This window comes from Melopsittacus undulatus, chromosome 1 (assembly GCF_012275295.1).
Source record: "Melopsittacus undulatus isolate bMelUnd1 chromosome 1, bMelUnd1.mat.Z, whole genome shotgun sequence".
NCBI lineage: Eukaryota > Metazoa > Chordata > Aves > Psittaciformes > Psittaculidae > Melopsittacus > Melopsittacus undulatus.
The window spans coordinates 49,054,074-49,076,311 of record NC_047527.1 but is presented as its reverse complement, the minus strand read 5'-3'; the positions used below and the strand labels follow the sequence as shown (position 1 = coordinate 49,076,311).

The window sequence follows — 22,238 nt, the reverse complement described above, 5'->3', positions numbered from 1 at the left end:
AGGAAGCCCTGTGCAGTGAGTTACATTCTTGATGCTTCAGGCATGAACTGCCATCTCGGTGCTCACGGTTGAGGCAAGAGATGTGGGCACTGATTTATCCTCTGGTTTAGCTTTGTTCAAGGCCAGGTTGGCCACGGCTTTGAGCAGCCTGGTCTAGTGGGAGGTGTCCCTGCCCATGGCAGGGGGTTGTTTGGAGCAGAAGGCTCTTTCCAGCTGCTGACAACTTTAAGAGAAAAAAGTGACCACAGGACAACTGGGAGGACAGTTCCACAAAGCAGCAACCAGGCATTATTCCCTTAGCTCCTTAACAGGAACCAGAAGCAGCATCCTAAACAGATGTGTCCATGCCATTTCTGTGGGGAACAGAGGAACAGGCCAGTACTGCAATGGGGCTTCCTTCTTCAGCAGCTGGAGCTGCCTTTAAGCATCATGCAACTTCTTTAAAATCTACCCATGGGCCTTCGGTGCACTCCTGGGGCATTGGTGCACTGGCAAAAGCGGTGCAATAATCAAAACTACCCAGGGAGCCATGGCTGGAGCCAAGTCCCTCAGGGAGGGGGAAAGCTGGGTGCTGTCTGAGCAAGGAACTCCCCACACGGTCACTACTAATGAAGATACAAGTGAAGGTGTTCCATGTGAGTATGGACTGGCTCACCCACAAGGGTCTGGGACACATTAAAGTCAGATCCTCTGTTGCTGGCCTAGTGCTTTTCTGGCTGTGGCCAACACTGAAATGCTTTTTAATTGCAGCCTCCCACTAGCCTACAGCTGCTGCATTCCTATGGGGAAGGAACAGCAGTTACTCTAAGTAAGCATAGCCCAAGTTCACAGCCACCAAACTAAGCTACTTAGCAAAGGATTATAGAATCAACTAGGCTGGAAAAGACCTTCAAGCCCAACCACTGCAGCCCAGGACTGCCAGGTCCACCACTAAACCATGTTACTGAAGGAGTCATCTTCCTTCCAGAGACGGTGATCCCACTGCTTCCCTGGGCAGCCTGTTCTAATACCCAATCACCCTTTTTCTAAAGAAAGTTTAATTCCTATCCAATCTAAACCTCCACTGGCACAGCTTGAGGCCATTACCTCTTGTCCTGGTACTTGGGAAAAAGAAACCAGCCACCTCCTCACTGTGTCCTTATTTCAGGTAGTTGTAAAGAGCAGTGAGAGCCAAAAGACAGGAGATAAATCCCTGCAGCTTAAACACCAGTGGCTTTATCACAAGGCTACTTCCATTCATCAACTGTGGCCCAGGGAGTGAAAACAAACACATACTAACTCCATCACTAAGACATGAACTTTTTTTAATGGAGGACACATTGTTGATCACAATTTATTCTGAAGTCATGAGGTGCCAGCAACAGAACAGACTGAATCAGCACGTCAGGCTGGACAATACTTGATTGGAGCCATGGTTGTTGGCTATGGGCAGCAGCACTGAGTTACACAACAAGGCAACAGTTGCTCTTCTACCTTCCTCACAACCGTGCCAGGTAAGGCAGAGGATGGACAACTACTGAACTGTGGTAGAAACCATGCAAGAGTAACAAATGCGAGAGTAGGTGTGTAATAAATACTTGATGACATCGGAGAGGAAGGGGCAGGGGGAAGAAGAGGCTCATTTAAAAAATTTCTCCTCTGCAAGATGTTAAAGCTACTTTAAAAATCATCTCCACCCCAGGGGCAAGCCCAGTCCAGTCCAGTGGCGGCAAATTGGTACTTGGAGCAGTTTTGAACCCATACCCTTCTTCATATGAGAAGGTTTGAACAAATTACTTATCCATTTGCTAAAAGCTCTGGGGTTAAAGAAGTGATCAGTTATCAACATTTATTTCACACCTAGGCAGAATGGCTAAAACTGAAGACTACTGGTCAGCTTCATCTTCAACTACTTCGATCCTGCGAGGCCCGTAGAGTAGAACATAAGCTATATGCCAGTCTCCACCCCCAGATAACCTCAAAATATCTTCAGGTGTAACAATGCTGACTTTGTCATCATCAAATTTAATCCATTCATCTGCAAGAAAAGCGAGAGGATTATTTGAAATGTAGGTACATCAAATCTAAGCACACTTAATGTTAAGTCTGAAGGGCAATTGAGAGAGCTGTGAGTTGTCGAGGTGTTTTACCTTGTTTCCTTTTAACCCAAGACACGTAATGCCCAGAGGAACTTGACCTGCCTTGATGTGTTAGCACTGCCTGCAGGTCGTAATAGCCACAGTTATTAGAACCAATATCTGAAGGAAGAGGATGAAAAACAAGTTACGTGAGTCTTACATGAACTGTTTTATGTTTTCACAGTATGCAGACTAAAGCCATGTGAGCCAAAGTACAGCACTGCAGCTGTGTAAAACCCCACTTACAGCATGGTTCTCAATCACTTTGAACTAAACCCAGCAGTTTTCAGCTAGGACAGCCTCTCAAGGAAACTGAGACATAAATACAGATCCTGGACGGAATGCAAATGCAGTAAGCTTAATGCATTAAACCCATCAGTAAGCCTTCCAGACATATACTTCCTTCAAACACCAACCACTGACAAGGAAGCACCCAAAACTGCACATGCCAGGCTGCATGGGACTTTGAGCAACCCGGTCTAGTGGAAGATGTCCCTGCTATGGCAGAGGGCTGGAACTGGATAATCTTTAAGGTCCTTTCCAACCAAAACCATTCTATTATTCTATGCTATAATTCTAGGACATGCAAATGTCTTTTGATGTGCATGTCTTCTACGTATCATCAATGCATGAGATGTCTTTGACCATCTCAAGAGCATTTTGGGTTGCCTCATCTTTCACTTCCTTACATTTCTGTCAGTTTCTGAAGATTAATTTTCAAAAGTGTTAAAAATAACCAGGATTCTAGAAATATTCCTACCATTGGGTCAACTTACACATAAGTAAACAGGAAGTTACTTTAAAACAGATTTATTTCCCTGTACTCACCATCGGGAAAAGAAAATGGTTCATACTTAACTTCTTTCTGTGCACCTTCGCTTTTACTAGACTGAAGAACAGAATATACTGAATTAACATGGAACAGTTGTGAAAAAGCTTTAGTGCAATCCTATCAAATCCCAACTCCCCATTCATTTAAAGATGGTTTTAAGCCTAAACATTTTCTGTTCAACCTGAAACCAAGGTCCACTACCGTATTTCTGAGTACACACGCAAAAGCCTCATCTAAACCAGTAGCACCTTTTGCTTAGACTGTTTACCCACCAGACTGACAGGTTTGCTTATGAAACAATTCTGCAATTGAAGACTGTATTCCTTGTTAGGGACTTGTTAGCAGCACAAATGGCAACAAGAAAACACTAGAAACAGGCTCTTAATAGTACTCTTTCCTTGCTCCTAACTGTGTGGAGATGCAAGCTTTATTCAAATGTTTAAATGAAACTGGCAAGAGTTAGGCCAGGAAAAACTGGCAAACTTAAAAACAATGGCTAAAACACTAGGTTTAGCTTGTTTACTTTTTTCCTTCATTAAAGGAAATGGTTTCTTTAAATAAAGGGAAGCCAGTTTTAGAACATGTAGACAGGACAGAAAATGAAACCATTTACCATGCTTTTAGAATGAGGACTATAACCTCATATCTTCTAAACTTATGTAAGTACATATATTCTAATCAGTCAGACACATCATAGAACCTTGTACAACCCTTTCCACTTGGTGAGCAGGAAAAAGCTACCTGTCACTGAAGAAGTGACCTGCCAGCAAGCAGTCATGTTTGAAGACAACCATTCTGTGCAATTCACAGAAAACCTTTAGTCATAGCACTGGTAACCAGCAGCACTATATTTTCATGAGTTTTGAAAAAGAAATGGAAGCAATATAATTTTCTATAGCATTTAACACTTCTGGTGAAGCAGTCATGAAGCTGATATGGTATTATCCATGAAAATACACAAAAAGATCTGAAGCTCAATACCAAAGAGTTCAAAAGCTACATTTAAGGAAGTCAAGTTTTCTCTAGTCCTATGAGTGCCCCAATTCCAGCTGTATGACTTCTTTAACCAAAATGTCAGGAGACTTACATTCTTTGGCTGTTGATTAACTTTTTTGTCTTCTAGATCTTTGAATTTTGATCGATAAGAAACCATTTTTTCCTGAAGGTCTGGTGTACACAGCTCATACACATCCAACATAAGAGGAAATTTAACATCCTATGAGTAAAAGGCAGAAAGATTATTAACATTACTTGGTACTCCATGTTAAAGCCTTCTCCTATGGGAAGACAATACTAAGTCCAATTAGATGCAACTCTCATCTCATTTACGACAACTTGATCTACTGAAATATTGCTAACAGGACTTACGTAAAGGTCTACAATACTTTCACAGAAGAAAGTCTAATTCAGTATAAACAAACCATCATAAATGACCACATTCAGAATATTTAGATTCTTTATTATTAGCTGTCATACTTTACACTGCAGAAATAACCATGCAGTCCTAAGGCAAAAAATATGCATGTAGAATGTCTGTACACGGGCAAAAATGTTAATTTATGTTATTCAAACAATCTTCTACAATAGTTAACATGTGCCTTCAATCTTTTTTTCCTTGTTTCTCTTGTGAAGAGTAGGCATCATCTATCATGATATCCTGGGGCAGCCTAGGAAGTCTATCAGCCAAGTCCAACAGAAAGCAGTACTGGAACATGTAGCTGTTGGCAGTTGATTCTTGCATTTGTCAGTCAGAAGGCCCATTAAAATTACTAGTACAGGAAGTGTTTGTTAGCCAAAGCATTTCTCATCAACTGTAGAACACTGTCTAGTGACTGAAAGCATGTCCCTCTCCTTAACCAAACATTCTCCTCTGAGTCATTGGTGAGAAGAGACCAAAAAACACCCTAGCAGTATTGGAGCAAATTCATTTATGTCCCTTACCTCCCTTTCCCCAGTCTATTTTGGTAGCATAGTTTGCCACATCACTGGGACCATCACAGCTTGGAACAAAGCTACCTTGTACTTCAGCGAACAAACTGCACTGTTAATATTTTTAAATGCAACTTAAAAGCAAACCCTAGTAAATAGCCTTCAAGTATTAGCTGTCTATCTACAGTATAAACCTCACGGAAAAGCATGAAGAGGAAGTCAAGTTCAATATGCACAAAACTTACCTTAAGAACTTTGGCATTCACAGATTCTTTCTCTTTGTAAAAAAATCTAACCATCTGAATAGTCAGGTAGGCTGGCAAGCGACTGATTTTAGACTACAAGAAAAAAGAAAAAGCTATTACTTTAGACATTGACAGATCTTTTAAACACTGCAAATCCTAAATTACAGGCTATCCTGCACACACACACACACACAGAGAGGAATATAGCAAGGCCTCCTAATTTAAAACTTTGTGCAGTAGTATAATCAAAGAAATAAATTCCAGTTTTAAATTTTTTTGTAGTGGATATTCAGATGTTTTATAAACATAAATCACACCCTGCTTACAACTTTGTGTTTTGGGACAGAAAACTGACAACAGTTGAAAAAATGATGAAGAGAGCAACAAAAGCACCACTCACAGATTTGATATAGAGTGCATTTCTCTGCAGTGTTGGAGACAGTTTGGTGATTTCCTCTTGAAGACGCTGTTAAAAGAAAGGTAATAACACCTATGTTAATCATAAAACACAGCTTGAAGCAAAGCACAGCACAAACAAGCCATAAGCTGGATCAAGTTCTGCCCATCTCCTCTGTTCCTATCAGCCATTACAACAGGCAGAATTTTGAAACTCCTTGGCAGAAAGAACAAGCCCATTCATTTGTTCAGCTCCAGGCTCATTCCTGTGCCCTGACAACACAAAGTTTTTCTCTGAAGAAAATTAAATTCTGCAGGAGTAGAACTTGCAAGTGGATTTGGTTAGGAACTGTATCTGGATTTGGTTATGAATGTGTCATGTCATGCTTGCAACACAACTAAAAGCAAATCTGAGGTTTCTTCTCAGGGGAATATTTGTGTGTTTCCCAAACTTCAGTTTCAAGCAGACAGAGCTACAGAAGAGACAGGTGGAGATACTGTGTTTCCGGGGACTTTTCCTAATTTAGGGCAAGACTGGCCTGGTTGGGGGTATTGTTTCTACAGGCAACCCAACATAAGAATTCTAGACCTTCTTTGGCCTGAAAGTGAGGTTCCTTTTTTCTTCTAACAATAAATTAGTTGATGTTCACAAACAAAATAATAATCATATAGATTATCTTACTTTTCCTTCTAGAGTCTGTCAAAAAAAGAAAACGCAGATACAAAGATTATCTGAGAAGCATGCAACTTGGTTTAGCCACTGCTTCCATTCCTGCTCTTATACAAATACTCTGCAAGAGCAGTTGCTATAGAGGTTTAGTAGTAGGCTTCTCTCCTGGCCCCTTCAGATTCCAAAAACCCCTAAAAACTTAGAAATATACATCTAAAAAGCACAGACTACTTGAAAAACTTCAACTTACGTAAACAGTTTAAAGATGATACCGTGTCATGGAAAATAACACCCCCTTCAAAATCTGCAAAATTAAACTTTTAATTGTTCCACCATCCGGATGGAACCAAATGCCACCCTGTTTTAAAATTAACTTAGAGGGAACTGTTTACAGCATGCTTAAATCATGATCAGAGGGCTGGAGCACCACTCCTGTGAAGACAGGCTGAGAGAGTTGAGGTTGTTCTGCCTGAAGAAGAGAAGGCTCTGGTGAGACTTTAGGGCAGCTTCCAAAGCCTAAAGGGGGCCTACAAGGAGTGTGGAGAGGAACTTTTTACCAGGGCATGTAGTAACAGGACAAGGGGGAATGGCTTTTAACTGACAGTGGGGAGATTTAGATTAAATATAAGGAAGAAATTCTTCACTGTGAGGGTGGTGAAACACTGGAACAGGTTGCCCAGTGAAGTGGTAAATGCTCCATCCCTGGCAGTGTTTGAAACCACCTGAGCAACCTGGTCTAGTGGAAGGTGTCCCTGCCCATGGCAGGGGGTTGGAACTAAATGACCCTTAAAAGGGCCTTCCAGCCTAAACCATTCTGTGATACTGCTCAGTCTGGAGTGAAACCCAGGTGAACAAACAAACTGGCTGGCACCTGGTGACCTGCATATGGAAGATAATGTCAGGGTCAAGAAAACACTCTGCTGAAGTCTGCTTTTACACTAACATACAATTTGTTTTCACTGCCACCTTTTCATTGAACACCAAAAGAAACTGTGGAATTGTGTAAAGCTTGAACAGCAGATGTCAATTCCTAGTCACAGATTAAAAACACGGATAATTTAAAATTTCAGTTAAATAAAGGTTATATAAATAACTTACCAATTTTAGTCCTGTAAACAGATATTTGACTTCTTGATTAATAAAGCAGCTGAGCTGAAGCAGGTTCTCCTTTCCTTTAGTTACTTCCTCTTCTTCAGCTTCTGTACATTTCATACTTCACAAAATTAAGGAAAACCATGGTGCATCAAGAGCTGAACTACTGCTCTAGTGAAAACAACATGTTGAACAGCACCGTAATTTAAACTGATCCTCTGTTGTACATCAATAGTACTTTTACTTCTCATAGGATAAAAAAAACCACCAGATTTGAAACAGCCCTTCATTCTAACCAATCTGCTCCTTCATGTGTAATGACCAGTGGTAGTTGGTACCAAGCTGTGAAATACAGTACCCATCTAACAGGACGTTTCCTTATTTCAGACAAGCAAAATTCACAGTATAATTCTTTCTAAAAGGTTGTGGTCAGTTTCATGACAACCAGGACTGTGGGGTGGCAAAGTGGGAAAAGAGTAATGCTTGGTATGAGATGTGTGACCCATGTGGTCATATACTTTTTGTCCTTGCTATAAAAATGCTACTGGGAAGTTGTCAGCTGCAATAGTTCCTTATACATCTAACAGTGTGCATCAAATTTATTTCTTAAGAAATCAGTCAAGCTATCTTTTGTACATGTGCACTATGTTAAGTGTATCAGCAATACACCCTTAAAAGCCACAGAAAGGCTATTTAGGATGATAATTACTTTTATTCAGATAAAACATGTCAGTATCCTTGAAGCAGGATAACTGGCAACCTTCTCCAGGGAGGAAACTTAGTACTTAATTCAGTGGGTTTCTTCTGTTACTTTTCATTACCGTTCTTCCTCCCCATATCATCCTCTCTCTCAAGGTATATCCAATGGTATTTTTAACTTCTGTGTACTCCTCTAACACATCACTCCCTGTCTTCCCCAACACACACCTCGGTTTTCTATACTATTCTGAACAATGCTTTCAGGCTCCCCACACTCTACTGCTAAAGTGTGCAATTATTATCATTCTGTCGCTTGCCTTAGTCTTTAGGATACGCTGTTTCAAATTCAATGCTGAAGAACTGATCAATTAAACTCTTCTTTTTAGAAGATGCTGCTGTAGCTCCAGAGTCTGTCTGCAAAACAAATTCTCTTATGATTTAAGTATCATGTAAAGACAGTATTCTTCACAGACAAAATATCTCATTTATTTAAATTCTTTAAAGCCTATTCCTTCTTCTTTCTTTAGGTGCATTTTCCCTAGTCAGTCAATCTCCTGGCACAGTATTAAGAGTTCCAAATCAAAAGCATTTACTGTATGCTGTTAAAGCCACCTCAAAGCATATTAGCAATCAAGATCTGAATCAAAGTCACATTTCCCTGCTCCCCAACTTAAATCTGTCTTAAATTTTAGAGTAGTCAATTAGACTTTTCCCACTGGCAAGACTCTCCAGAAAACAGCCTATGGAGAAGAAAGTCGGTCTGGTAAAGCCTTGGGAAAAACTTTAATTTCTTATGAGGCTGCTTAGGCAAGTTGTCTGTTTGAAGCAGCATTCCTGCAGCTAACAATGCTGAAGCACTTCTTCCAGAAAAAAAATGTGCCAAACTCACAAGTTACCAGGACCACCTGCTACGCACTCACAGTCCCCATGGTGATACTTCCCAGAGCCCAAAGGAGAAGTATTCCTATAGTACACTCCATAGCATAGCTGACATGACATAAGTAGCTTTATGTTGATGAGACACATCAGAAAACAGTTTCACTTACTGGCCTATAGAGACATGCTAAACCCCTCACAAAATAGATAATCCTTAGTGAAAAAATATGCAAACCACAAGTATAATAATATAAATCCTAACTCCTTTTAGAGTAAGACTACAATTACCTCCATAACTGTATCACCTTCTATGCCTTCCAGCTTCTGCTGTAGTACCCTCATCATCTGCACCCAGCACTCATTGGCATCCTAGGAAGGGAACAGAACATTAAATGTGACTGGTAGAGTTATGATTTAGTAATATTAAACCCATGAATCTTCACACTATAACAAACAAACAAAGAATTCCTTATGTAAGAATTTATCCCTATTCCACCACACATTTTCTGGGCTGGCGCTTAATATTACAATCAGCTTTTCCACACACTATAAAAGCAAATGCTTTACTGGGATAAATTACATTCACAGGAGATGGAAAGATTTCAAATGCCCTTGCTCTCAACCCACTAGAATTTTCAAACAATAAGCTAATAATTGGTCTTTACCTGTTGAAGGTACTGGCCTTGATCGCCTTTCTCTGCAAACTGTGGGAAGGCCATGTGTAAAAACTGCAGGAGAATGATAGGTGGGATACTGGAGGAAGTTTTATCCATGGAATCAAACAAGTCTCTAAGAGCTTGAAGAAAAAGTGAATGCTTTGAGAAGTGGAAAAACAATTCAAACATGGCAGGAAGTTGAAAAAGAATAGTAAAACAGCAACAACATTTAAAGGCTTATCATTTAACAGCGTCCAGTTTGATCTTTCCAAACCAGGACCAAATTTTCCAGGTGTCATAACAGGTACACCAAAGACCTAATTTCTGAACATGACTTTGCAAGTGTAAAGATAACAATTCTGAGAGTTTAGCACATAAGGCCTTATCTTTCCTGGCTGTTAACAGGAAAATAAAACTCGAGCAGTTAAGTTTTCATTTGAAACACATCTGAGGAACAATGTTTTCATAAGAGGACGACACCTAGAGAAACCAGAAGGCATTCACAATCCAGCCTCTAAAGCAACTTAAGCTTCACCAGCTACTAGGGAAAAAAAACCCTTTACTTATTCCCAACTAAAATATCTAGGAAATACTCATGCTTAATTTAAGCCCCAGGAAAACAAGTATGCGTATGCATACATGCAGACAGCTCATAACTATGTTCAATGCAACAGATGCTACTTATTGCATGACAATACACATGGCTTTCTTTTTTGTTCCAGACACAGTACTATAAAATGTCTTGTCTACACAGGTTACAGCATCACTTGAGACACCTACTAATCCTCACAACAACCCTGTGAGGCTGGCAACAGTCTGCATGGTCACTAATTGACAAGCAGAGAGACTAATGAATTATACTCTCGAATAAGTGAATACAGACAAGACTACAAGGAACCAAGGTCAACTGCTTCCTCTCTTTAAGAAATATCTGCACTGACCTTGGTTAAGTGGGACAACTGATATGACAGCAATTTAGAAAAAAAAAATGCCATAAGTGTCATGCAGGAGTTCTTGACCAGCTCAGCACAAAAGAATTAACTATGAATTACTTCAACTATTAAAATTCCTAAAAAGCAGAGCTGTCACCTTAAAGAGAAAACAAGGGACATGAAGTAAAGGCAGTGAAAAGGGGAGGGGCAGGTGTGGTTTGTATAGAGTAACCATTGAACTTACCACCCCAAAACTTGATCAGCAGGCATACCCACAAACTGGACCTTTCCTTCCTTATATTGTTTTGTTTTTCCTTAAATGGACTGGTAGAAATCCCAGTGTCCTGGCCCAGCATCTTAGTGGGGCAATGAAATAGAGTAAAAAAAGAAAAAGTGGACAAGTAGTACCCTTGTTCAAATGTAAGGGGTCTAACTAGAATCCTAGTTAGAACGTGGAGATACAGGGCCATCGTGAGCTCCCAAATTGTGAGCACCCAGACCATCACAATATAGAGTAACTTTCCTTTTGAAGACACTGCTTTCTATTTCAGTTATGAAATCTGGATCTTTTGGGTAATGACTAATACCACTGATAAAGCATCAGCTACCACCTTAACAATAATGCTCAGCCAATAGATCTTATTAAAAAAATAAGAATGAACTACATGTTCTGAGAGTATGGTGTTAGCCTATCATTAAGTGAAATGAAGAATTGTGCACTAGACTATTTCTACACAAATGATCAAATCTACAGATGGATGAAGTATGCTTTAGAAAGTTCCAATTACTTTATCCCTACACACAAAACACATAAGAGACAGGAATAATTTTTGTCTAAGCCTAGATGACACTTGTATACATTTTCCCTAGTATGAAGCTAGGTAATAATATGCAGAGAAGTATGCTTTGCAGCCACAGTCAGAATAACCTTTAAAGATATTAACAGCAGAGCAAAAGGAATCCTCCAGTGTCAGCCGATCTGACACTGATAAGGCATATGCACTAAAGAAAAACACAGAGCTCTAACTGCAGTTTTCATCTGCAGTTAGCAGGAAATTGCACGCTAGCCTAAATCCTTGTGTTCTACTCTAAACACCAACCTGCAGTAATGTACTGAGCAGATGCCATTTCTCCTGAAGCTCTTAAGGCACCACCATACCTAAAAGAGAAGAAAAACAATTGGTTTGCAATTAAACACAATCAAGAAGAATAGAGAGGTTTTCAAATCATAAAGGAGGCAGCAGCTACATTTATTTAAATGTATCAAAAGAAAGGCCAGGTTGGATGGGGCTTTGAGCAACCTGGTCTAGTGGTGTCCCTACCCATGGCAGGGGGGTTGAAACTGCATGAGCTTTAAGGTCCCTTCCAACCCAAACCACTCTGTGATTCTATAAATCACCAAACAAGAAATAACTGAAAATCCGATTTACTCACACTCACCTCAAAGTCTCAGCTATTCTGGAAGCAATGCATGAAAGCAAAGGAAAACTGGCATCCTCAAACAATAAATAAATGCAGACCAAGAAGTCTGGATACATTCTTGCTGCTTCCCAACCATTTACCTCAAAAACTCCATCTTTAAAGAAACTGAGAAAAAGTCTGAAGAGAAGCTACCCCTTTTCTGAAACATTTGCCACAGCCTCTTCAGATGCATGGAAAAAACACCTTCAAGGATGTGAGTACTTTCACTTCTCTCTCACTGCAATATACCCTTCCATGCTGTTATCAGGCAGGGAAGACCAAATAAAAGTCTAAAGTCTCCAGGGGAAAACACAGCAGCTGCCTGTGAATCTGACTTCCCAGAGACACTAAGGCCACATCTTGTATTGCAGTCTGCCAGTCTTATAGCATACATTTTGATATTTGGTATGTTAAATTTGTCACTCTGACTCAGTGTAGTACCTCAGTCCTTTACATGGAAATAAAACAGACCTAAAATTACAATACTGAAAAACAAGAAAAAGCTTTAAAACAGTGTTTCTGTACTTCACAAATAGTTCTAAGGGATAAATAATTAAGATTCACCTGCTAACAGAATTAAGGGAAACGTGTAAGTACTTAAGTAACTAGTGTTTACAGTAACCTAAACTATCCAGTTGGGTAACAAGGTGTCAAGAAAGTAGTGTGTTTTAAAGGAGATAATCTTAAAATGGCAATGCTCTGCCTAATCCTCACATTTCTTAAATACTGATGGTTTTCATCATACTAATAATTAAACAAATCAGGTTAAGTTATTCTATATTCAGAATGAATGAAACAGATTCTATAAGGGCATGTCTTCTGTTCCCTACATATCCACATGACAGTACCTCCATTTTAGCCTAGTTTGCTGCCACAGTAACCTCCATGGTCCTCTCTCAGAGCTTTCTGCTGTACCTCCCAGTAGCAAACATCAATAATGGCAGAATTTCATTGCACAATGTGTTTTCAACTCTAAAGCCACTGAAAAGAATATTCTTCAAAGGAGCAGGACTCCTGTACAATCTTTTATACAGAACCAGCCATATAAACTAACATCAGAAAACAGGGTTAGGAGTTCATTAGCTTGTCTGAGCAGCTTAAACAAGTCTTGATAGGAACTATTTTTTAACTAGGCAAAATACATTCTACCCACTAAAAGCCAGTTCCAACAAATACATATTCTTAAGTTCTTTAAAAAGTACATACTAACACAGCCATAGGATACAAGTTCAGTTTATCATTATGTTAATCTTTAATTGCTTTAAAGAGTAACAGATTGCTATGAAAATTCATACTAGTATTAAGACAACCGTTCCACAAAATATCTATTTCATAAGCTAAAGAAAACATTTTGGTCATGGTATTTTTGTGCTGAATCCTACCTTTTAAGGGCCTCTTTCACTTCTGGCACTGAGCGGATACACTGAACCGTAGCATTCATGTAGCAAGTGTTGCCAAGGTTTGTCAATCCACATGGTAATTCCATCTACCAAAAAATTTACAAGGGTGCTTGAGGGTCACAGAGAGATGTGCAACCATTTTTGCATAAACACTATAACTTGACATCAACTTCTACGAAAATGAATGATCAGAGATGTGTAAAACCTAGAATATTCCATCTAACCTTATCAAGCTTTCCAGATCCATTTTCTGATTATATTAATCATTTCACCATTCGGTGCTTTTAGAGGACATTCAGGAATGCTTTGGGGTTTTTTTTTCTGTGCATGTTTAGTTAAATGAACATATTCTTCAAGCAGGCAGTCATTCAGAAAGTTCAATTATAATCACACTCAAGTTTTGACCTTAAAGTTCTATTGCCATGGAATTTCCACATGAATACACTTGTACAAAACACCGATGTTTTAATTAAAATCAGTTTTCGGTAAAACTCAGAATGCGCTGAACTCCACAGTTATAAACAAAAGCATTATTTAAACTCCTTTCCAGAAGTTTGCAACAGATCATTAATTTGATCCTTTCAGGCAGCTTGTGAATTTCTAAAGTTCTGACAAATGTGAAGGCCAAGTAATAATTAAACTAACCAGCTTCAGAAACAACTAATAAATCACAATATAATAGCTTTTTACATTTTTTTTAATCCTGCATCTTTGAGTAGTTGTCAGGGAAAAGCATGTAGTTTAATGAAACTGAAGCTGTGCTGCATACCAATACCACTGAATTAGTTTGGGAAAAACAGAATTCATTTAGCTGTGTATTCAATTTTAATGAATACATGCAGTACGCGCAATTGAATTTTGATTTATAATAAAATATGAATCTGAGGAATGCAATGTGACGAACTTCCTGAAAATGTTATCTGACACTGAACTATCTCCTTGTCTGCCTCAGTTATCGCAAAGTCTGTGTATAGGGTTAGTCTCAAAAATACATGAATATCCTTCCCCTGATGGTGCCATGGAAAGCACTAAATACTGAAACACAAAACCAGCCCTAAACTACACATTCAGTTTCATACAGACATGCATAAATGTATTCCCATTCTGCATGTACAGGTCATGCAACTGTTAAGTATGACAGAGCTCCCAGTTCAAATAACTGATGAGAAAATTAAGCCTTTCAAATTGTAAAGAGGGAAACAACTCAAACAGAAGTTACTTCACTAAAAATAATAGATTAATTATGATCTTCCAGACTTCACTACCATAATGAAAAACTATAATCTATTCCATTGACATCAAACTTACTTTCAAAGGACAAACAGTACCCCAAACACACCCCACCTCAAACAAACACTAGTTTCCCTTCAAGGATACAAAGGAGGCATCTAAGAACCCTTATTCAGGCAAAGTTAAGGACAGCAATACAGAGAGAGCAATACAATTTTCCCTTTAAAAACATCAGCAATGCTACTTTTAGAAAATTTACTAAGCTGCCTGCTTAAAGAAAAACCAGCAGCATAAAAACTATATGACTTGCAAGTTAAATTCCAGGCTTCTTACCAGTGCTACCAGTTGGGTCATCAATGTAAATTCATATTTCTTTAAAAAGCTATAAATGCTAAACAGACATTACAGTTTCAAAATCCACTTTTAAGCAACTTCTAGTATGTAGGAACTTGCCATTATTCCTCTTATCCTATGGTTTACAAAGAGCCAAAGAGTGAAATATGCTTACAGCTGAAGCCAACTGCTCCTCTGTCATGTCTTCTACAAAGACAGGTCGAGCAATTGGCTCTTCCGGAAGTGCATCTGCAGAACCCATCATTAATAAGGTCATCCCCTTGAAACAGAATAAAAATAATAAATAGTTAAGGGTAGTTATTTCTGCTCAAAAATAAATAAATAAAATCATTAACCTCTTGATAATTTCAGTTATTTCCCCCAAAATAAACACAATCTTTCTCTTAGTTCACAGAACTGATATTGTGCTGTTGTTTCTTAGGATATACCTTAACTTTCTCATTGTCTAGAAAGTACTTCTCAAGAACAAATCCACAGCATCATATATGCTAGACATTCCCACTGAGCCTGGTGAGCTTGACACCGGCTCAGCAACGTAAGATTCCAACTGGGACTAAATTTAACATTCACTGAATACCCCAATACGAAGTGTTCAGAAAAGCTCCGTTTCTAACAGACCACTAAAGATCAGGCATCTTCAACGCTGCAGTGCAAATACTCCTCTTTCCCTTGAGTCTTAGCAAGTATCTCAGAACCCAGGATAACTGAGCGGCTCAATTCTGATTTGAAAAAAAGCTGCAATGTTTGAGTTTTTCAAATCCAGAATTATCTAAACAACAACAAAAACATCCCTCATCTTTACTAGAATCTGGGGAAACTCTTCAGACAGATGTGGGTAATAATGACCACAGCTGAGTTTGGAATTGTTTCCTTCACAGGAAAAGTGGAAACAGAAGTGCTATCCTTTGGCAAATTCCAAGATCATTAAACTAACTTAAAAGTGAACAATAACTAAAATGACCCCATCAGTTTAGGCACAAGAACTAACATTCAAGAAGTGGGGATAGGAAGCAATCAAGTTACTATGCTGGACTAGCAAAAGCAAAAGGAGTTTTATAGCATTCCACAGGAGTCCATCTACACGGCAAGTTCTACCAGAGTGGGAGAAAATGGCTATCTATGGCCTTGAAAAATACAATGCTAAGGAAAAGGAAGAACAACATAATTGAAAGAAATTGCTTTGACAATGTAAAACACCCCCTAGAACTTATATGTAACATTATTAAAATTAATAAAGGCAATTAGTAGAGTAACAGTATGCATTAAAGGACAAAAATATTATGTACCAGGGATTTTACAGAATGACTTTTCTACAACAGCTGTAGCTATAAGGAGCTAATAGATGCTTGCAAACTAATTACAAGGGTAAGAGTGGCACTATCTAATTCAATCTGCTCAGTGAAGAACTGGAGTAAACCCGTACCAAACAGATGTTACAAGGCATCTACAGAAATGAAACTGCAAAAAAACCCCAAGCAAAAAATCTCTGGGATTCCCTGTTACAATATTATATAGCTAAGAAACACAAATACATTCACTTTTTGTTTTCTTTTTCAACTAGTCAAATAAATAACCATTACTAATATTTTGTTTTTAAACAGCAGTAATTTAGCACAGGACAAAGTTCAGCAGGTAGATGAATAAATAGGCTGAGCTTTAATTTCAGTGTTTGTAATGCCATGATTTTCTATGTTGGGGACATACATGCACAATGGACTACAGGCAGTGGCCAGGTTCACAGCCTCTCTCTAAATAACATCACTTATTATTACGGTCACAGACAAGGCAGAAGGACCACTGGTCCGACCCAGAACATTTCTTGTAAGAAATCTATGCTTCAAAGGACTTCAGAAAGCTGACATAATTTCCCTACAGAAGCCGAAAGGTTTTCCACAAATCACTGGTGAGAAATACATAAGAATGCTTAGGTATTACATCTGTAAAACTATTTTTCATCAAGGTCTGATTTTCAGGAAAGAGCTACTGACTGAAACAGGAGAACTTTTACATTTTTCTTTAGATGTGAAAATAAAAAGTAAATGAGTAAAATTTAGTTATTCCTCAGAACTTACATTCTTTATTTTTAGGTTCCCCCAGTCATCATCCTGTTTTTGAAACAAAAGACAGGTTAATTATCTTGCAGCAAAAGACAAGCAAGTATCTTCATAAATATTAATCATGTATTTCCAAATACACAACTGTGTTTCACTGAAGATTTCACAATAATAACTATTTACATCAAGTCTTGTCTGACTAAAATAGAAAGCAGCCAAGTCACCTTCCCAATAAGGCTTTCATTTGTTGTTCAACATTGCTTAGATCGAAGCAACATTTTGTAGGAAATCTGCCTATATTGCATTATACCAGTATATCTCTGGCAAAAAAGTGTCAGAGAAACTTTTCTTGAGCTAAAAAGAAAACAGTTGCATTCAGATTCCAAACGTTTAAAAGGAACATGAAAAAAAAAACAAAACAAAAAACAAACCACAAAGCAGAGTAGGTTTTGGTGTAAAAGAGTGGAGAAGTGTTTTAAAACAGCAGTGCATCTCCCAACCATTCAGCAACATTTTTTCAGGATTTTCTAGTAGTAGGCAATGAATCATACAGAATTATTTCTGAAAAGTGTAGTCAGTTTAATACATGCAATGAAAGATCTTCTGGAGGAACACTTAAAAATACAGTAATTGATCATCACATTATAACATCAAATAAAGTTAGAAATAATATTAAAACGAAACATGGATTTCTACCTTCAGAGTTCCTCCTTTAACCATAACCTTCTGTCTAGCTGGCTGAACTCCAGTCAGTGCAAACAACTGGGCTTTGAAGACCATTGGAGGCTCATCAGTGTTAAGCTCCACACCATCGAATTTCTCTTTTCCCCATTTCACATTAACTGCAAACAGAATGTTTTGAAACTAGATTATTTCCTAATATACAAGAATGTTATTACCAAGATCAACCCAGTATTTCAAATTCCAGCGTTCATACCATCTCAGAACATTCAGCTTTCAACTCTAAAACTTGTCAACCAAGCTAAGGGACGCCTTGACTATATGGCAGTTCAACCATCAGAACATATTACTCCCAACATGTCTAAAAATGTCATACAAAACAACTGTACACAATATATATACTGAGAAACTTTCCAAGCAATAAATGTGTATAACAGCCTCAGAAATCCTTTGGGCAAGTCTTTTGAAAAGCAGTTTGAAAGTAACTCTCCCAATTTCTTGGTACCATTTACTGTAAACAGCTGAACTTTCTGAAGGAAGTTCAAATGTTAAATTCCAGTTCAGTTTTCCATAACATTTCCATTCCCCTTCAATGGAAAACAATACCATGTTCCTTAAAAGTAAAGCTACTGTTTGACAGACATAGCTTTGGCTACCAGTATCATCCATGTGGAGCTACCTAAAGAGGCAAGTGTGCATCAAGACAAGAGTTATGCAATAGCACACCAACGGATAGTTCACCTCAGAGTGCCATCCATGATGCCACCGCTGCAACCCTCCTCAGTTTTGACAGTGTTGACATAATCAGCTGCAGATACAGAAGTCCTGATCCTAGTAAAGGTGGAATTAAGTAGTGAAGTGAAATTCAGTCTGAAAACTGCAATTCCTGACATTGGAAACGGGATCAACATCAGGAACATTAGGCAGAACAACAGAGGGGCACGTTAACTTCCCTCAGGAAAACTTGCATCAAGATCAGACAAAAATGCTGGAACAAACTGCTTCCAAATAATGGCTACACATCTTTGATCACTTCCAATCACTATCACAGGTACATAAGGATACTTCAGCAAGCTGCAGTTTTGCTGAAAACTTGCAATATCTAGCACACAGTAATATCCTATGTGCACAGTAAGGGGCTGAAATACCATACTTTTAAGAAAGTCTTAGCCTTTCTTCTACCTGTGCTTCAGTTCTACATCAATATATTCAGCAACTCTAGGGTTTTTTTTTCTAGCATGAACCTTAGAAGTTGTGATTTTAAAAAGCCTTCCAAGAACGTTCAGATTACAGATGCATGCAGTGCTTGTAATGGGTTATATGACAGAAAAACCACAATTTAGTCTAAATTAGACTTTTCAGTATTTCTAGCTCTTCAGTATTTCTAACAGAAAATACCTTCTGATTTGCCCAACCTCTTTTTTTTTAACAGATCTGTTAAGAACTTGATCTTAAGGGTCTTTTCAAACCTAACTGATTCTATGACTTTGTATACCATATTTAATACCAAGCACAAGTATTTTCAGGAAGACAACCCACTCTGTCACTGAGTAAGTCAGATGCATAGCTTTTTGAGTTTTGCATTTTTGAAAAGTCATGCATCCTGCACCTAATATGCAGAAGAGTTGGCAGTTATTACTACAGACTTGTAGTGTCACTGGTTTTGACAACTTGACACTCAAGAGAAGGAAACTTAAGATGAGCATCTTCAGAGATTGTAAACAAAGAAAATTGTTAATCTGAAAAGAAAGGAGACTAAAAAAAGGGAAGAACATATCTGCCCTGTGAACTGAAAAGACAAGTTGCACAGATACGCTAGAGTTCAGGAAAAGTCCTGTTATACTGACATGAGGATTCCAGTTTGTCAACCACAATTAAAATAATGGAGAAAACGGGATGTGACTGTGTACTGAGCCCTTCTACAACCTGTTCCTTGTGTACTGAAAAACCCCAGGAAGCCAGACCTGTTAAGCATAAATAAAGCAGTAACTGGTCCTGGAAGTATCACTGGAGATTTTACTCTTGCAGTCCTCACTAGAAACTTGCCCTCATGACAAGGAGATGGGTGAGATCCTCTGATTTTAACTAGGAAATAATGGAGTTAGAAGAGGCTGATGCACCTGCATACATTTAGAAGCATGGATGCAAAACTGTGTCTCACCTGACGGACAGCACCACTTTTTTTGCACCAAGTGTTTTGCACAACACTTGGTGCAAAACAAAACCAACCCAAGACACACGATCGCAAGTGATTCGAGTCTGACACTCGTTCACACCGCCGAGCCCCACCGAACGGGCCCTACCGGCCATCAACAACCCCGTCCTCGCCCCAGCCGGGCAGAGCGGAGCCGACACTTCCTCCACAACCGGCCGGGCCGGGCCTCGCCGCATGTCCCGGGGAACTCCCTGCTCCGGGCCCTCGGACACGTGCGAGCACCACGGCCGGACAGCGAGGCCACCGGAGGAGCCTCCCCACGTGAGGCACCGCCCGCCTCCCCGCGCGCGGCGGGAAAGGCCCGGCCGGGGGCTGCGGAGCCACCGAGGAGAGCCTGTCGCTGAGGTAACAGCCCCGCCGCCGTGAGCGCTGCCCTCCCCTCCGGCCCCACGCTGCGGACAGCCCCACACGGGGCTGGGCGAGTGCCGAGGCCAGCTAGCTCACCTGAGAAAAGCGGCATGGCGGAGAGGGCGGGCGGCACGCCGTGTCCTGAGAGGGCGCGGTGGGCAGCGGGGAAGCGAGAGAGCGGCAGGCAGCAGCGTTAGCGGGGAGGAAGCGGGCCGACGATGGCGACAGCGAGTCCGTCGCGTCCCTGCTGCCTCCCTCGGGGTCTCATTCAAACCGGCCCCTCAGGATGACGCTGCAAGCGGGGCCGCTCTCCGGAAGCGGGGCGGGCTGCGCGCGCAGCGCCGGAAGGGCGCGGTGAGGCGAGGCGGGGCCGTTAATGGCTGTCTGGGCGCTGAGGGAGGGTGTCGGTGTGTGGTGGTGGTTGCCTTGCTTCCAGGCGTGCTCCTCAAGCTGTCCGCGGACAGTGAGGGTTTACTGCGGGAGAGCACTGCACTGGAAGGCGTGACTCAGTGTCGGACTTCTCTCGCTAGAGACCTGTAGAACTGTACCTGTACCGAGTAGCTCGCTCTGTGCCGGCTGTGATTAATCGCGTACGGTCTCTGGGTTGGAGTCTGGGAAGAGCCCGGTGCCCGGAGCGGGCGGAAAGCGGTGTTGGTGCAACGGGCGGGGAGCGGCGGTGTGAGGGCGAGGCGGCGGAGGGCTGAGGTGGGTTTGTAGGCGCTCTGGTTGTTTGCCCAAAGGGAGGATGGAGGAAGGGTCTGTTGCAGGTGAAGCACGTTTGGGTTATAGGAAAATGTGGGGTGATAGCTTGGAAGAATTCTAGTAAGGGGATAGGGGATGCTTAATCTACCAGCAACTGTTTTAACAGATCAGGAGCCCTGAAGGGTGATGAAAATGGCCAGGGCAATAAAGAGCAGTTATAAAGATGCTAAAAAAACAGTAGATATGGATACATGAGTCTCAAGTGCTTCTACCAAAAGTATTGGTGTTAGGCTGCGTTTTAAGCACTGCTTTAGCTTCTTTAACATGTGAAAAGGAAGAGAATGCCGGAAGAAATATCCCTTCCTCAAGAGCCGTCCTAGCTACCACCTCTAGAAAACAAACCTTCAGCTCCTCTTGGCTGCTGCAGCTGCAAGAGCTTCTCCCGCAGCAGCTGCTGCTGATTGGGTCTCTGCATTTGCATGTCCCTGCTTTTACTGTAGAAGTGGTACCCAAAACAAGCAGGATCTTTGCTAGATAAACATGTAGTTTACCCAGTGTGATTTCCAATTCCAAACGGTTAAAGGGTTTAGAAATTTCAGGCTTTTCAGTTTGGCATGGAGAAGAACAAAAGCTGATTTTTATTGTCCAGTATAGGCTCCTAGATGGGAAAAGGAAGTTTTGGGAAACAAGGATTACATCTCTCAGAGAAACTGATGGGTGATATGCTGAAATTAAGCTGATCTTGAATTAAGAAGTGTTTCCAATTGCAAAGGCAATTAAAGTAGTGTTAATCAGCCAAGGGTGATGAATCTTCTGTTGTTGTGACTTGCATAACGGAGTCTTTTGAAAAGTTCCAATACAGTTCCAGGGTGAGATCCTGCAGAGCATCTACTCAGTTGAGAGCAGAGCCCAGCTCTCTTGCCTGAGTCTTAACTGCAGGGTGTCTCCTAACTAGCCATTTGTTCTTCATACCAGCAGTGACCACTATAGAGGACATTTATTCGTGAAATTTATTCAATGAAAATTGAATGCTCCGCAGGCTGAAACTGCACTGGAAACATTCTCTCCTTTAGAGCAACCCTTAAAGGATAAGGGCTTGGGCGATCGCAGACTGGCATTTCCAGGGTTTGTGAAAGGCACTAGATGGAGCTGTGCTGAAAGAGAAGCGTCGGGGTCTGTATCTGGAGGAAAACCCTTCAGGACCTCCACAAGATGAAGAACCACCAGCTCCCTATTCTTCACTCTGAGGTCGCATAGGCCTCTTCCTGCTGCAACGACTTGGTGATTTTTGCCTTGAGGAAGGGATCAGCAGATTCCTGGAATCTTATACAAACTGTCATTGGGAGTAT

General features: G+C 40.4%; 1 protein-coding gene across 1 annotated transcript; it reads right to left on the bottom strand.

The window, feature by feature from the left end:
- Window positions 1–1,287: 1,287 nt before the first annotated feature.
- Window positions 1,288–20,505, bottom strand: USP14 (ubiquitin specific peptidase 14). The gene is made up of 16 exons (XM_005153509.3): window positions 20,284–20,505; window positions 17,640–17,785; window positions 16,962–16,994; window positions 15,044–15,148; window positions 13,288–13,391; window positions 11,545–11,603; window positions 9,522–9,652; window positions 9,145–9,225; window positions 8,315–8,394; window positions 7,288–7,402; window positions 5,524–5,589; window positions 5,124–5,216; window positions 4,037–4,165; window positions 2,946–3,006; window positions 2,130–2,237; window positions 1,288–2,017 (listed from the first exon to the last, which is right to left on the bottom strand). Exons 1-16 carry the CDS (start codon window positions 20,297–20,299, stop codon window positions 1,866–1,868), a joined length of 1,479 nt encoding a protein of 492 aa, XP_005153566.1. The 5' UTR covers window positions 20,300–20,505; the 3' UTR covers window positions 1,288–1,865.
- Between the last annotated feature and the right edge of the window lie 1,733 nt (window positions 20,506–22,238).

What these genes read in the sequence shown, in the direction of transcription:
- USP14 (XM_005153509.3), bottom strand. An exon ending in TTAAAGGAGGAACTCTGAAG is followed by an intron (nt 16,995 to 17,639) that starts GTAGAAATCCAT and finishes TTTCAAAAACAG; the next exon opens with GATGATGACTGGGGGAACCT. An exon ending in TGTTTACAGGACTAAAATTG is followed by an intron (nt 5,590 to 7,287) that starts GTAAGTTATTTA and finishes TTCTTTTAACAG; the next exon opens with CGTCTTCAAGAGGAAATCAC.